Genomic DNA, 17,522 nt, shown 5'->3' with positions numbered 1-17,522 from the left:
CAATCTGTAACTCCAAAAAAATACAATATTAAGAAACATTCACCGGTACTGGCCTAAATATAATTTTAACCAAATACTGTGCAATTCAGTTCATATCAGTAAAGGACATTTAAATATGGATAATATCTTCATGCTCATAGGAAATCTAGACTGTTTCATTCTTGTTTGTAAAAGCATCCAAACTCGAAATGGTCCCTCTTGAGATCAGTTTGGTAGTATGAAACACTATATCACTTTCTAGTGCAAACAGTATATTGCTATCTTTCTTTGCCCCCAGAGTGCTCTACCACACAGTGGGTGTTATTTTCTTATTCCAGGATTTTAGGTGTGCCCTCTCTGGAAGAAATGAGTAAGACATCTCTGATATTCTCATTATACCTTTTTTTAACTCATAACCCCTGTGAAGTTTTGTTATTTATTTCACTTATTTTGCAGAATTTACAGGGATTCTCCCAAAACTTATGACACGGACCTGAGATTATTTTCGGACCAAATGACATGTTTTGCCCCAGCGTCTTGTTTATTTTGTCACCGCATGAGGAATTATGTATTTTAAGATCCAATATTTCCACTCATCACTTGCTCCAGTGGGTATTTGCAGAAACATTCAAGCAGTTGAGATGATTGTATTCCTCTCACCCCTCTTAGAAATCTCCTGCCAAAATACGCCCACCCACCCACAACAATGAACAATAAACTCTTCCATAAACCTCCACTGTAAATAGATAGCTAAGGATGGACAAAGGCAGACAGAGAGCAGTGCACATGCTGTGTATGTAATTATAAACATGAGCAATTTGAAAAACACGGGAAACCAGGGGCCCAAAACTAATACAACTTTGTGGTTTTCAATGTAGGATGGAAAAGACGGAAAATGGAGAGTGGTATGACTTATCAAATAAAAATAAAACTCCCAGCTGAACATTTCATATTACATACCAGAAGACTTATCAAATATCTTCATGACCGATAACATAAATAAACAAAAAAAAAAACAGAACTCTCATATACTGTTTAAAGGGGGTTTCCAGGATTCTTAGATTATGTACAAATATCCATGAGGTTTTCAAAATAAGTGACATAAGGCCCTATTACACCGGCTGATAATCGGCGAGACATCATTGATCGGCGCTCGTTTGCTCCTTTCCCATGGAGCTATGGATGGGGAAGAGTGGTCGTTACTCTGATCGCTCGTCCCCATCCTTTATTATCATGTTGGCAGCGGGTCTCCCTGTTTACACAGGGAGATGTGCTGCAGTCAACGATAATATTTTACTTTTTAAAAACGATGCAACCATCAGATGATCAAGCGTTTGCTCGTTCATCTGCTGATCGCTGCCCTGTTTACACAGGGCAATTATCGGCCAAGAGCGTTCTATGAACGCTTGTCTGCCCGATAATCGCCCAGTGTAAAACCCCCTTTACTGTATATGAAAGATTTTGCCCAGGCCCAGGGCCCAGCTGGAGGAATACCACCACCTTATGTACACAATACTGCCTTGTGGCACACGGCCGTGCCTGTAATTACGGACCATGATTGCGGGCACACGCCGACGGCCGCGGACAGCCGCCGGCATTTTCGGGCCCTTCTCCCATACAAACTATGGGAGTATGGGAGCACGGCCCGTAAAAAGCAAAAGATATGACATGTTTTATCTTCTACGGCCCGGACACCTTCCCGTAAATAACCGGAAGGTGTACGTGGTCAATAGGAGTGAATGGGTCCGTAATTTCGGACCATAATTGTGGTCTGCAATTACGGACGATTTTTACGGTTGTGTGCATGGGGTCGAAGGTTTTACCACAGCAGGACAATGTAGAAAATTGGATTGTTTAAACTCTAGTTTTTTTTTTCCCATGGCCTTCTTGCGGCTTGCCAGGGTTTTTCAGGTGCCACAGTTATGCCATGCTTCTGCATCTATCTTAACCGTTAGTTTGGTTGAGAAAGACATATATCCAACACATTTAACCTAGGAAGGAAGCACGCGCAAATCCTAAAGGCTCAGAACAATATTTTAAACCACTGGCAAATCATTGGTGGTATGAAAAACGGCTCAGAGTATCTAATAGTCATATTCATCAGAACAGTCATCAGGGAAGAATTTCTTTCACCTGTCGGGAAGCATAATTTAATAAACAAATCCTAATAATAACTGCCCAGTGTAAACAGGCCTTATTCTTTTCCTGCCTGATCCAAAAGCTGGTAAAAAAAACACCAGAAAAGCTGGCCATACATATGAGAAAGCTGTCAGACAAACAAATATTTCTCCTGACTGCACCATAAACCATTCCCTTCTCCCCATTAAAATAAACATGCACACTCAGCCGAGCTGACACCTTTTTGCAGCCCATTCTCTCCTGCGGGAACCGAATTTTTCCCCCAAAATCTGTTGTCACGGAGGATTATGTAGGCTGATCCCGATGAAATCGGCAGGTTTGGCTGACTTTTATCTAATGTGTATGAACAGCTTAAGGCGTAGTAGGAAATAATTCTTTCCATTAGAGTGTAGTAGTACTGTGGAACTGGATTCCGGCTGATGAAGTCGAAAAACCAACTGCAAGCAGTTTAAAGCATGTCTGGGAGAGACATAGAAATAGAAGATAATTAAAGGGTAACTAAACATTCAAAAAACTTCTGACATGTCATAGTGACATGTCAGAAGTTTTGATCGGTGAGGGTCTGAGCAGTGAGACCCCCACAGATCGCTAAAGCAAAGGGGCAGAAGCGCTCGGGTGAGCGCTGAGCCGCTTAGTTTCTGATCGGCTTTTCTTGGAAAGCCGAGGTAACGGTACGGACTCAATAGAAAGTCTATGTGCCCGTACACCAATTACTCAGCTTTCCAAGAAAAGCCAATCAGAAATTAAGCAGCTCATCACTCATCCAAGCGCTTCTGATGCTTTATTTTAGCGATCGGTGGGGGTCTCAGTGCTCAGACCCTCAACGATCAAAACTTCTGACATGTCAGAAGTTTTTTGAAAGTTTAGTTACCCTTTAAAAACTGATCAAACCACAAAATAAATAAAGAAGCAAAGTCCTCATGGCCTTTTTCTGCCATCCGATCCTATATTTCTTTGTTTCAATTCAAAGGGAGAAAAAGTCCTTCCTAAACCCAGAGTGAATCAATGTTCCAGCATTATTTTTAACTGAAGAAATGCAAAAGTATCTAAACCTTCCTAATATCAATTCCTATGTTAGGCTATTCTTTTCATGTAATCGAAGACCTTATAGCTTCACAATAAAGAACTCTTTTGGATTCTAGAGTTGAACCTTTTTCCCTCCAGGCACAGAAGTGGGGGAGATGAGGCTTGGTAGGTGATATAACCAATGTAAAGCATGCGTGACATGTCTTTTTTGGATACTATGTGTCTCCTATTTAGTTCAAAACAGTACTAGATAATTTAATCCGTTCCTATCCGGTGATTTATGCTGCTCTATCTGAATATTTATGAGATTTGGTACAATATTTCTGAGTAAAAAGCAGAGAAAATTCTGACAAGACTCTTAGGAAAGACACTGAGGGACCTGCTTACACACACTGATCCAGGGAAAGCAGTAAATCACAAATTGTGGGCTGGGTAAGCACGACCCTTAAAGGAACAGTGTCACCACAATTTTTTTTTTTATATGTTAAAGATATTAGTGCTTTATTAAAAACGTTTGGATTAATTTGTGTGTTTGTGTGTTACTTTTTCTTATTTTTACACTTTTTCTTCCCTATGGGGGCTGCCATTTTTTTTTCCATTTCTGTATGTGTCGATTAACGACACATACAGACATGGAATACGGCAGCTCCAGTCCCATAGGGACTGCGAACGGGGCCCGTTCCATCCACTAACATGTACGCCGCTGTGTGGGAACGGCGCATTCGCCGCTCCCACACAGTTCAATTTGAAATGCGCGCCGTCCGGCGCCATTTTCCTGTGGACCGGAAGTCGCGGCCGGACAGTAAGATTACTACTTCCGGTCGCGGCTTCCGGACTTGTGCACATGGAGCAGCGGCAGCAGACGGAGCGGATGGACCGGAGGGAGCGGCGGCGACTGGAGCAGGTAAGGGATTTCTATGTATGTTTGTGTTTCAGTGTGTGTTTACTACTGTATGTAAACCTTCTGCACTGTGTGTTAGCTCAAAAAATGGCGACACACAGTGTAGGAGGTTAGACCGTTCAAACCCCTCGTTTCTCCCGGCACTAGCCAGGATAAAGGAGGGGGGATGCTGAGAGCTCACTAGAGCGAGGGCTTTTTACCCAATTTTGCAGCATAAAGCAATGTGGTTGCTTTACCACATGCAATGCTGCAATTTTGGGAATGGCTCCATCTAGTGACCAGCAATGGGAAATATTATAAATTAGAATCCAATTGAATCCAATTTATAATATTTCCTGACTCGTGAAAAAAAAAAAATAATTAGAACAATGTTTAATCACCTATACACTAATTGTTTAACTAAAAAAAACAAAACATGTTTTGCTGGCAACACATTCCCTTTAATGTCTCTACTAGGAGTCCTGTAAGGATTTACTCTGCATTTTACTCTGTGCCCAGTACAAATCTATGCTTGAGAAAGATCCTGAGGGATTGAAATGTTGCATGGGTGAATAAAGGTTTTTCTACATTTTGGAAGTGCTGCCTCCTTGTCCATTTTTCAGTACAAATCACAGACACTGACATAAAATGTACACTTCGTGACATAGAGATTTTGATCCAGTGCTACATAATAACGAAACCCGCTGGAAGCCTTGCTCAGAATGGTCAGTAGTACATATAGTACCTGGTGACTAGTGGCATATACAATTCTTTATAGCAAATACAAAGTGATATGGTTCTTGACCAGTGCCATATACTAAAACATCACATGGTATAAATCACTGAAACAGGGGGGCTTGAACAATGGTCAAGAACCATTATTAGTAGTCAATATGGAAAATGCATGTCCCAGAGCTTACCTTACAACCTGCCAATGGCACTGTGCATATAGTGAAGCTATGTTTATTCTTCTGCATTTGGAGGGCATTCAGAGGACAGGAAGGACGATTGATGTTTTCTGCCAATTTAGGTCTTGTGCTGTTTATTTTACGGTCTTCTGTTGGAAGCCAGTGCAGTAGAGAAAAAAGACATGAGACTAGGAGTACTTAGCCTGACACCCTGGACCTATGCCCAGGGTGCTTAGACCTAGCAAGACTCCCGACACCATTATATGCTTCATTGACATAAATCAATTTTTTAAGCCAGTTTTGACCTAAGTATGAAAGAAATTATATAGTAGATCAACACTTAGCTGATAGTTGCCAACAAATCATTTGAATTAGTACAATAGATGTTACTCTTATGTGTGAAAAATGTGTTCATACACTGAAAGATAATATCAACCAGTCCACAGCATATATTAAAATGGGAAAAGTGAACTACTCAGGAGCCATTGTCATGTCGTACACAATCTTGTCTGTTTTTATCCATTATGAATTTATGCGTTAATGTGGTCATTTTGTACTTGGGCATTTCATAACAGTAAAGATTAACATTGGACACACACACACACACACACACACACACACACACACACACACACACACACACACACTCAAACACACACGCACAAACGCACCACACTATGGTTGAATACTGTTGGCTCATTCCTACACATTGTGAATCTGATGTTCGTCAAATTCAGGAGTATTAAAACAGATATCTGGAAAAAAATACTTTACTGTAATTTAATACATTTATATGTGAATTATCAACATAACTTATTTTCACCCAGATGGATCACATCTTCTGGATCTAATTCATTTCAGTTACATAAATGCTGTGATTTTAGGATTCTCACTACCTAACTTAAGTAAGGTTTATCAACCTATAGTTAAAAACTGAGGGCTAGTAGAAATACTTAAATATATTGCTCGTGGTAGTAGTAAATCCTGGTAATAATACACTCAATGGAGCACATAGAACAGAGGGGAACCCATAGCAAAAATATGGAGTCCCCTTCGGGTGCTGGTCCATATTATCATACCCAACCATCCCAGGACAGAAAGGCTTTTGCAGGAGAACATGATGTTATGATAAAGGGAAGAAGTCCTGTAGAGGTTCACAAAGACTTATTCTCAATGGCCTCTGAACAGCTGCATTATCTGCCTCTATGATACGTCAGTGTCTGCCCTTGTAAACACGGATATTTCTGCTGCTACTGGATATGATCATCAATAAGTCATCAATATCCAATCAGAGCCTGTGTGACAAGAGACAAAGTGGCACGATGCTGGAGTGACACTGCTGCAACTTTATTGGGGGGTCATTGTGGTTAGACACCTGCCGATCAGACATTGGCACATACTAGCCTTGTACCTCCAATGTCTATCCTGAGACAACCCATTTAAATTATACTTTGCAGGTAAAGGACAGAGAACATTTGGACCTGATTATGGTAACAAAGGAGAAATCTGATGACCAACAGCTGGATGTGTAAAGCTATCCATGGGAATAAAGTTTTCCACTGGTTCCCTTGAACCCCTGAGTGTTCAGGTTTTATTTGCAATTGAGACACTTGTTGGGAAAAGGGCAAATAGAGCTTCACCATAATACTAATGATTTTTACTTTTACCAGTTCAGGACCGGGCTATTTTGCGCCTTCAGGACCAGACACTTTTAGCCATTTTTAGCACGTGTTAGTTAAATGGCTCTAACTTTTTTATTTGTTGGGCTAACGACGTGATTTTTGCGACATTTTTTTCCGTAGACAATGCAGGTTTCTTTTTTTATCGTTTTTATACACACCTTTTTTGCTATTTTAGAATTTTTATTCATAAAGTTTGAAAATAGTAGTAAAAAAAATAAGCTTTTTTACGTTTCAGCTATTTTGTTTTTGGTAATAACATAGTTTTACCCTAAAATAGACCTTTTATTTGTGATCGTCATGGTCTACCGTAAATGTTAATATATTACATGTCTATATTAGGGTAATTGGGTCAGCGCTAGCGTTACAACAATGATTGGCGGGGGAACGTTTTTTTTTGGGGTGGGTATTTTATGTGTATTTATTATTTAATTTTTTTTTGCACTTTACTTTACTATTTTTTTATTACTATGGTCTGTCCCTCAAAGGTAAAAAAAGACCTTTGGGGAACTTTATATATTTTTTTTCTTTCTTTTACACCATGTTTTTCCACTGTAACTGGAAATCAGCCCAGTTACAGGGGAAATCAGCCCTCTCATAGTGACGATTGTCACTAACTGGGCTGTGCTGGGTCTAGTAAGACCCAGCAGCAGTCTGTCAGTAACAGCACCGGGCGATTATGTGACCAGTCACATGATCACCGGGAGGAATAGAGACAGCGCCGCTGCTGCTGTCTCTATTCCTATACACAGCGTTCATTGAGCGCTGTGTAAAAGACATCAGAGAAGACAGAAGCAGCGAAAGCTGCTTCTATCTTCTCCTCAGGGTCCCCGGCAGTCACTGATAGCCGGAGACCCGACATTCAGCTGCCCGATCGCGCGGGCAGCAGGTTAAAACCCGAGCTGTAAAAAGTCTATGGCTCGGGTTTTAAGGACCCTGACCGCTGGCCGTAAAAATACAGCATAAATGCAGATAAATTGCGGCCGCAAAAACACGGTCGTGTGCATGGGGCCTAAGGAAAGATCTGTATTTTGAGAAATAATGTATCATTTTGCATTGCTCCACTTTTATTTTTCTCAGACTATAGTACTGTAAGGGTATGTTCACACGGCTTAGCAAAATACGTCTGAAAATACGGAGCTGTTTTCAGGCGAAATCAGCTCCTGATTTTCAGACGTTTTTGTAGCAACTCGCATTTTACGGACGTTATTGGAGCTGTTTTCAATGGAGTCAATGAAAAACGGCTCCAAAAACGGCCCTAGAAGTGACATGCACTTCTTTTATGCGGGCGTCTTTTTACGCGCCGTATTTTGACAGCGACACGTAAAATAACACCTTGTGGGAACAGAACACCGTAAAACCCATTGAAAGCAATGGGCAGATGTGTGTAGGCGTAATTGATGCACTAAACTGACAGAAGATAGGTAGCAGAATAACAGTCTTATAATATGTCTACATATAGTGCTGCAAATGTGACTATATCTTGGATACAAGCACCACACCTGTCTCCCTTTACCTCCCAGTGTCTGTTTCTTGCCTGACCACAGCCTGAGGTTACTAGGACGAGGCAGGGAAAAGCTCAGGAGGACCTCGCCCTCACAGCTGGTAATTACCCCTCCCCCCTTACACACAACCAACATCTGTAAATTAAAAGCAGTGCTGGAGAAAAAATGAGCCATTTCCCTGTGTGTCCTCCTGTGTGACGCGTGTGTTGTGGGGATTTGGGCTCTTCCCAGGAACCACATCTTCTCTCAGATGCCAGTGTGTGTCCATCTGCCCTGAGAGGACTGGCAAGGTACAAGGGGGAGAGCTACGCCCAGTCTGGGCCTAATTGGAAGCAGGTGAAGAACATGCTGAAATCTACAGCTTTTATTTTGGGATGGGGACGTCTCATAAGAGGCAGCACTGCCCCTTGTGCATTCCTTCCTCACTTCTTCTGTGACTTCTAGTCTGTGCTGCGGCCGGGACTGTGTATAGACGGCTGCCTATAGTCCTGTCCTGTCTCTGCTGTGTACATTATTGTGGATGGAAACTGCACTGAGGATTTCAGCACCACGTCTATGGACAGCTCCCATTGAGACCTCACACACTCCAATTCACCAAGACTTGTCTTTCCAATGCTAAACCAATGGGGGCGCAGTGAGGCGGAGTGGAATATTAATATATAGAGGGGATATGTTACTCCATTGTTTCGTTTATTAAATATTGCATTATAACTTCTGTGGTGGACACTTTACTTCTTATGTCCTACGTACACGAACTATACCTCATAGTCCATTTACCATGGTCCACTTTATACTGTGTCATGTTGTACTTTTATATTGTTACTTATTTGATAATGCTCCACTAGTTCTTCTCACTGCTCCCAAGACTGGAATTACACACACACAAACACACCACCTCTATCTTTCGCGCGCTCATACACACACACACACACACAGACACACGCACACACACCTCTATCTTGTACACACACACACACACACACACACACACCACCTCTATCTTGCAGACACACACACACACACACACACCACAAGTATGTTGCACACGCGCACACACATACACCACCTCTATCTTGCACACACACACACACACACCACCCCTATCTTGCACACACACACACACACACACGCATCTATGTTGCACACGCACACACACACCACCTCTATCTTGCACACACATACACCACATCCATCTTGCACACACACACACACACACACACACACCACCTCTATCTTGCACACACACCACCTCTATCATGCACACACACACACACACACACACACACACACACACACACACCACATTTATCTTGCACAAACATACACACCACATCTATCTTGCACACACATAGAATTTAATTCCAACACACTCATAGATGGAGGAGCTGAAAGTTTCATCCTTGAAATGAAAACTACAGACAGCAGCAGTTGGATATAAAAGTAGTCACAATAAATAGTTTATTTACAAATCACAAGTACCTGAAGGGTTATTTAAAGGTAAAATTTAGATCATCTACATTAAAATATAATTCTAGATTTGCCCTAAAAATATTGACTAATTTATACAGTATAATATAGTACAGTAGAGTAAATAAGGCATACATTTGGCAATATTGAAGAGAAACCATATACTGCAGCAGCTAAGTAAGTGGCATCAGGAACAGACCTGATATAAGTAGATGCACAGTGATCCCAGGAAATGCCTGGGCTGTTATAGCAGACGGATACAGTAGTAGTGACACAGATGAAGAATCATGGTTGTCAAAAGGTACATGAATCATATTTATATACATATAACACATATGATAATGTCCATCATGATATTTAAGTTGGGTGGATTAAATTGTGAAAGAAAATGTGTCTTAGGCAAAAGTCCCTGTTATGGGATTTACTTTAATATTCATGACTGACGACTGCTATAGTAAATAAAAAAAAAAAGAGCTCAAAAAAATAAAAACAAAGTAAACCTTCATGAATAAATTTTATTTTAGCTGGAATTTTGCATATGAATGAGCCCTATGGTATAGTTTCAACTTTCCCCTATGAAACGAACAGTATATTTTTATGATAAGTTTAATGTCATGAACAGATACAGAACGCGATGAAATTCATAGGCCAGGTCCTAGCTTGTAGCTTATCTACATATTGTAATGTAGTGTGCAAAGTGGTTGACAGATTTGTATTTAACACAAAAGGATGAATGCAAGTTGATTTAACCCTGTACATGTTTCCGGCTTTTGTGTATCATATTATTCAAAAGCATTGACATAAACATTAGAAGCAGATCCTGTCCAGCACAGAGGGCCCAATGCAAAATTGTAACAGATCCGCCACGTACCAAGTGTCATTTATAATACCGTTGTCTTCTAAGGTGATAAAGGGGCCTTTGGGGTACCTTGGCCTCGATGCAACTACTACCTCTGAACCCATATAGCTACACCCCTGGTCCCACTGTTCCCTGGTGTCTGCTGTTGGGGGAAACAAGGTTCAGTATGTTGTATATAACATGCATAATTCGGTTACCAGATTCTCTTTTAGTAAACTGTGCAGATAAATGGGACATCAGTTACAAACCTTAGTAATAAAAAGTAGTAAAAACGACATAATCACCTCTTGTGTCACATATTGAACATTTTATAGTAAGGCAGGTACACTTTAAATCTTTCCAAACTACCATGTTTTGCAGCTGGGGTAGAGATCCTTCAGTCTGTGGTAGAGGCCCTAGGTAATTCACCCTTTTTCCCTCCATATACTCTGGCCCTGGTTGTGGTTGACTTTGTCATTTCACTATTTTTTTGTTTTATCATTGCAATGTTCTAAATTTGATCATTCACCATATAGGCAGACAGTATTTATTACTGTACTTTAGTGGTATGATAAAAGAGATGATGCTAGACATTAATATTCACCTATTCTGTGGACAGTGACATCACCACACTACTATGACATAATGAATACAGTATCATACTAACATAAATGTTTCTGTGAATTTATATACAAGGTTTATACCTTTCATGAACTCATCCACGCTTAGTATAGTAACATGTGAGAGAAAAAAAATTAAGAAATGAGTGGCATTAGATCATACATTTTACAACTGCTTTGATAAATCTGATAAATAATATAAATCATTATGTGCCCAAGCCCTGTCACAAGATAGACATATGCAGGTTTAACACTAAAGTAGGTCTACCAGAAGTGCTATATAAAGACTGTACATTTGTACGTGAAAAAAAAAAAATGTCCACATGGCAACACTTCCTGTTCAAGTTCACTGGTACTTGTGGTACTTTTTATAGGAACATTGTGTGAATCCAAATCAGCATCCACATCAATATCCACATCTAAACATGTTTGAATAGTGGCAGTTATTTGTATATACATGTTGGCATTGATGTAGATGGTGATTTGGATTCAAGTGATGTAACTTGCATGATGGACAGTCATTAAATGTCAGTTGTCAATAAAAAATATGCGGGAAAAGAGACAAATATGGAGAACTTAAGTAGAGCCCTAAAACATGAGTCATATATAAAAATAAAATGTCATTTTTATTATTATTATTATCTGTAATTAAAGTAATATAAATACTGATTTATTCAGTGGTCTCGGAGACTGAGAGTCTGATGTATTGTATTGTCTTTCTCCGCTAGACTATAGTTGACTTTAGTATGAGTGGATTTGTAGAATTCTCCTATCTTAACTGTGGAAAAATATGTGTCCTTGTCCACTATAAATTATAGGCGCTTTAAAAGGAAATACATCTTGTAATAATAAAAGTGCATTTATATAAAGACTTTGTGCCTTGTTGTTAAAAGAAAAAACTCTTTAAAACAAATGGTCTTACGTGACAAGTTTTAATTTCTTCTGCTTCTCAGTTCTTTGGTGCTGGGGAACAATTTGGCCCGTTCCCTAAACAAGGCCTGCGAATAACAGATATTGGGAACTCGGCATCTTCATTTTTGTTCCCACCACTTATCCAGCTGAGTGAGTAAATAAAACGCCCTTTGTCGTACTCACATCCTAATATTATTCCCAGTGGGTATTCTGTCACTATGCTTCTTCTTGACAAATTTTCATTCATGTTTTAAAGTAGAATTTACTCCTACAGGAATTGCTATTGCTGTGAGCAGCTCATTCTTTGCCTATCTTCACTTACATGGCTCTCTTCACCATTATCCTGAGATGAGTTTCTTGGGAGGCCCTAGATCTCAGACATACAGGCTTTGTTAGATTTAATCTTCTTAGCACCTCTCCTTCATATTACAGGCTGCTATACTGTTGATACTGACACAGTGTTACGACACCGTGCACTAGTAACAGAAGATTCATTTGACTGTGAATAACATATTGAAATGAATTGTGGCCTCATAGTCATAACTTGAGATGTTTTGCCTTGAGAAACCATCACACCTTGCTACTGAGTATATCTGTGGTCCTTCTGCTTAGCAGAACAGTGTCCGCTTTGTTTTCATTTTTTTATATTATTTCTGTTGAGGTACTTTGGTTTGGCATGAATACCTATGTACAAGTTATGTGAGGTTAAGCAGATAATGCTGTTATCAGTGCAGGATTATCAGTGCTAGCTGAACAACTCTTGTTTGCTATATACACATATATATATATATATATATATATATATATATATATATATATATATATATATATATATATATATATATATATATATATGTATATATATCTGTTATATATAAATTTATATATATATATATATATATATATATGTATACATATGCATTGACTGTAGTGTACTATACAATTCCGTATGGCACCATGGATTTATGTATCATTTTTTAGTAGGAGATTGAAGAACTCCATGCTGAGAAAGCTGTACATCATCTATAAGTTGTAATTGTAGAGCAGTATCTTATGTCCCTGATTTTTCTGGGCAGTGCCAGCCTTTCAGAGTGTTCATGTGCCAGTGCTAGTTCTTGACCTGTAGTCGCACTACTGCTGCTCCCAAATAAGAGGCAAGTCAAAGTGGTAGTATACTCAGTGCAAAGGACGGGAGAGTGAATTTCACAAGCACTCATGGACTATCTGTGTGGTAGTGCAGTTTAAACAAGTGACGTGACAACACCAGTGAAAGGTGCAATGACACCTTTCAGTGACCTTTTCCGCTCGACTCCTGTAACCTCGGCCACAGCACAGAAGTTCACAACCATCCAGACCTAAAGAGGTGCTGTTGCATATTCGCCCTGTTGTACCTGGAGTTCCAGTCTTTTCACTTGGGCTGCAGAAGTTTGGAGACTTTTCAAAGTACACCAAATCTCTAGAGGAAGGCATTGCATGAGAGGGGTTCTCAGGTTCCAGATGGGGGAGGTCACTACGAGAATTTCCACGGTTGCTGCCATTATTACTGTAGGTGACTTTTGAAGCACCATCAAATCGATCTTTCAAAGCATCACCCACTGCCCGAAATGGAGGAAGACGCATCCAGCAGGTGCGAAGAGAGCAAGATCCTGACATTCCATGACATTTGCATTCTTGGCGCATCTCGGACATCACAGTCTATAAGACATAAACAAAATCCTTAAGCAATGCAGGTTAATAATATAGAGCAACGTGTTATGGTTTCTCAAGGCAAAGCATCTCAGGCCCTAACACACGTTACACAAATAAAAATGAAACATTGTTAAATGATTAATGTTGTTATGCGCCTGCCTCTTTCAGATGAAGCCATAAACAATATGTGGTTTCAGACCATCAGAACATGTGTAAAACCTTATATTACTGCCCGTAGATATTCACTGGTTAGGACATGTGGTGTAAAGTGAGTCTTAATACTGTGACGAGTACATATAAAGTACATTTCCATGCAATTTAGTTAATGAAATACAATTATTAATGACAATGCAAAACCTAAACTTACCATTCTGCCTGCTTGATTGTTGTGTAGGTTCACCAGATACTTCAAGTCTCTCCCTCTTTCACTGGAGTCAACAAACTCTTTTCCTATGAACCTTCCAAACTCAATGTTGTCACTGCAGCCTCCCCAGTGCCAATCTGGTCCCCCAGGGCCTCGACGCCGGTAATCACATGAGCAGGACTCAATAGAACCCTCTGAACAGGAACGAGCCACAGAATGAGTTACACCAGCGCTGGTGATAGCAAACACAAAGGCCGTCTCCCTGCAGCCTGCAATAGATGGAAAAATCTATTACTGTGTATCCATTTAAATACATTTAAAATGCTTTAAACCTTGACACATGTATTGAATTGTAGCTAAGAAAGTACAAAGAACTTAAGAATTTCTAGAGACTCTCAGAACTGATGATATTTTAAAGAAGACATTTTTTTGAACTTCTTGTCTTTAACCCTCTTGAAGAAGACTTTGCCATCACTCTCAACTCAACCTGGAACAGCTCCTTACAGACAACAGGCAGCATCCACATGCATAGTAAGTGGATGTAAGACATACTTTAGGTTTGATGTTTCATATATTCATATTTTCACTTCTTGCTATAAGAATTCTGCAATAATTCTACTTATTCCTTACCTCGGTTAATTATTTTGCCAAACACCTGGTTTCCAGGTCCAGTTGGACAGTTCCAACGACGGTTTCGGAATTGCCACTTGCATTCTCGGATGGCACTGAGAAGCCCACGTGTAATGCTTTGTAGGATTCCTGGGTTTTGACGGATTAGACGCCTCTGTCTCCTACTTAAAAGTTGAAGACTTGGATCTAAGACAAGAGGAACTGGGCCTACGTCTGATCCTGGAAGCAGGTTTCCATTAGAAGCAATGTTTACTATACCCCTGAAAGATACAAAAAGTGTTAGACAACGGAAGATAGCGAGCATCAATACATTGAACTAAATAGGAGTATACAGACTGAGCAATATGTAGTACTTATTGTTTTACTTGACAATATGTACATATATATTCTAAACATTTTTCTACATTCTTAATGCAAATATTTCTGTGTGCACCGATACCAGCTACTCATATGTCTAGTCATAGTTGGACCATCACACTCTGTATTTATAGAGCTATTATAAGTATCACCTCTGCTCTATTTACACTATGGGCAACCACATGGCTCTTATACGTCCATATGGATGTGTAAGTTACAGTGTTATGTTACCATGACTGTGGTTAGATGTATATCGATTGATGAGGCAAGCAAGGGAAGTGGAGATTGTGATTTCATATAATTCATAGTTCGGCTGCTTTGTGGGTTCTAGCTAATGAAACAGTTCATATGAAACCACTCTGGTACTGAATTTGAGGACAGGTTCAATCTGCAATTCTAGGAAGTGTTGTAAATAAACAGATTCAAATGTATTATGACAACGTGCAGCAACAATATAATAATATACGACTTTGTCATAATACATTTTTGCCTCTTGTTATATTGTTGTTGGTATGTGCTTTATTTAGTGTAATAATAAAACATTATGACATTTAATTCATTATAGTAGATCAGAAACAAATGATACAACTATCTTATCGTTAGGTTTCTATACTGGGGATAGGAAAATATTGGAAAATAAACTGAAATGCTATAATTCATGCAGATCAGACACCATAAAATTGTAATGTTGTAGACTGTGTAGCTGATATAAATAACAGTAACAAGTATAGATTTCATTACATTTGTTTTTTTTATTGTATTATCCTTTAATAATAAAGTGCTAACACATTATGCAGCATAAAAAAAATCGGTCATAGAGGTCACGGACTATTACCTGGTTACTGGTGAGATGCACTAATGTGTACTATTATAGTTGATACGATTATAGGTATATTGATATGATAATATTTATGTATATATGTTGAATGCATATGTCAAAACTAGTATGATATTGGATTCATGTTAAGTACTGTACTAAAATAGGTACAGGAGCAAAGGTATATTGACTGCAGATTGATTTACTCTGAGTTCTGCGGAAGTAAACCTGATGTAGAAATTGCATATTATCCATAGTGTGCTTGTACACTGTTAAACTAGAAGCATATTAGGAACACTATTAATGATAATGCATGCACAATATGGACTGGTGTACTCTATGAGAAGAGATGTGATTTTAGATTAATCCTAAATACGCCTATGGCTGAATGTTTTCTGAATTATTATTATTCTAATATTATGTTAGTACACTGTTTGTTTGAGTGTTTATATAGTTCAGGTCATATTATATTCAATGATGTGCACTGTTACAATGAGCAGCATAACGGTCAGGGATGCAGAATAGGTGCATTGTTATTAGATATTTTACAGGTTAGGTATAGATTATCACCACTTTTGTATTGCAGTCACAGCAGATCTGTACCTGCCCCTGAAATTTGCTTTGTTAGGAGGTGCTGACTAACGTCATGTTTTTTTTGCAGTGAGAATATATATGCTAGAATATAATACATATAAATGAGATACATGCTATGTACACTGTTATACAGGATGCATGCAGTCTGCTAAACCATAGTGCAGGTGCAATGCAATGAATAGCTCATGTGGCTCTCGAGTTGTACAGCATGCCTAGATGTATTTCTTGTATTCTGCATTGTTTTCAGTGTATTATCATACAGTTCACACAATAATAATAAAAAACACCAACCTGACATACATCTTGTCAAACCAATCCCCCATGCTTTTGTACAAAATATTGCATATCTATACATGTAAATATTGCATATCTATACATGTACAACTATCAGGTAGATAAATATAAATAAATAAATATATATATATATATGAGTTTGTTCTTATCATTGCATGCACTCATACTCCACATCTAGTGCAGCATGGTGCATAGGACCACAGCAGGGACCACTCACCACCACTTGCCGCTGTTATTCACAGCCATCGTATTAGACAACGAGGAGAATGCCAAAACCCATAAAGTCTTCAGGCCGACCAGGAAAGTGAGGATCCTCATATCTGCAGTGGGTGCAGCAGGTGTCTCTGCGGGATGGACCAAGTCACTAGAGGCTTCTGCTCATAAGTTCAGGTCCACCTGAGCTTGGGAAAGAGGGGACTAGAGATGCAAGCAGCTCAATGTCAGCAAATACTTTGAGGTATCTTTCATTCAATTTTGAGTTGTCAGTATTTCTGTTGTTGCTGCTGGTCCAAAAAAAAAAAAAAGAATGTTGCTAGGGAGGTGAGTCGTCTTGATGCAGTGATACATGAGAAGATGTAGTGGAAAGTTGAAGACAAGATCCCAGCCAGCACTGAATAAGTAGACCTCAGCTTATGCTAACAATGAAGACCCAGGGACATGTTCTGCCCCTACTGAGTAGGTGACACAGCGGTCAGGAGCTGTCTTTCCATCAGAGGAGGCCAAAGAGAAAGAAGGTGGAGAGAGAGATTAATACCCTTAATGGCCATAGAGTCCAGCTCAGTCATTGTACAATTCCTCCCCAATCCTTCTCTGCATGACAGCCA

The 17,522-nt window shown here is 39.4% G+C and overlaps 1 protein-coding gene across 1 annotated transcript; it reads right to left on the bottom strand.

Annotated features, from left to right (window-relative positions):
- Window positions 1-12,884: 12,884 nt before the first annotated feature.
- On the bottom strand, window positions 12,885-17,260 carry WNT1 (Wnt family member 1). Its single transcript, XM_075850212.1, has 4 exons — window positions 16,916-17,260; window positions 14,637-14,896; window positions 14,010-14,275; window positions 12,885-13,648 (listed from the first exon to the last, which is right to left on the bottom strand). Exons 1-4 carry the CDS (start codon window positions 17,014-17,016, stop codon window positions 13,157-13,159), a joined length of 1,119 nt encoding a protein of 372 aa, XP_075706327.1. The 5' UTR covers window positions 17,017-17,260; the 3' UTR covers window positions 12,885-13,156.
- Between the last annotated feature and the right edge of the window lie 262 nt (window positions 17,261-17,522).

The sequence above is a fragment of the Rhinoderma darwinii genome, chromosome 2 (genome assembly GCF_050947455.1).
Source record: "Rhinoderma darwinii isolate aRhiDar2 chromosome 2, aRhiDar2.hap1, whole genome shotgun sequence".
In the NCBI taxonomy this organism is placed as follows: domain Eukaryota; kingdom Metazoa; phylum Chordata; class Amphibia; order Anura; family Rhinodermatidae; genus Rhinoderma; species Rhinoderma darwinii.
The sequence above is the reverse complement of the archived record's forward strand: the minus strand, read 5'-3'. Positions and strand labels throughout refer to the sequence as shown.

Coding starts and splice junctions, on each gene's coding strand:
- WNT1 (XM_075850212.1), bottom strand. CDS start 17,016: ATGAGGATCCTCACTTTCCTGGTCGGCCTGAAGACTTTATGGGTTTTG. Junction 14,897..16,915: donor AATAACAGCGGCAAGTGGTG/GTGAGTGGTCCC, acceptor TGTATCTTTCAG/GGGTATAGTAAACATTGCTT. Junction 13,649..14,009: donor ACAATCAAGCAGGCAGAATG/GTAAGTTTAGGT, acceptor TATGTCTTATAG/ACTGTGATGTCCGAGATGCG.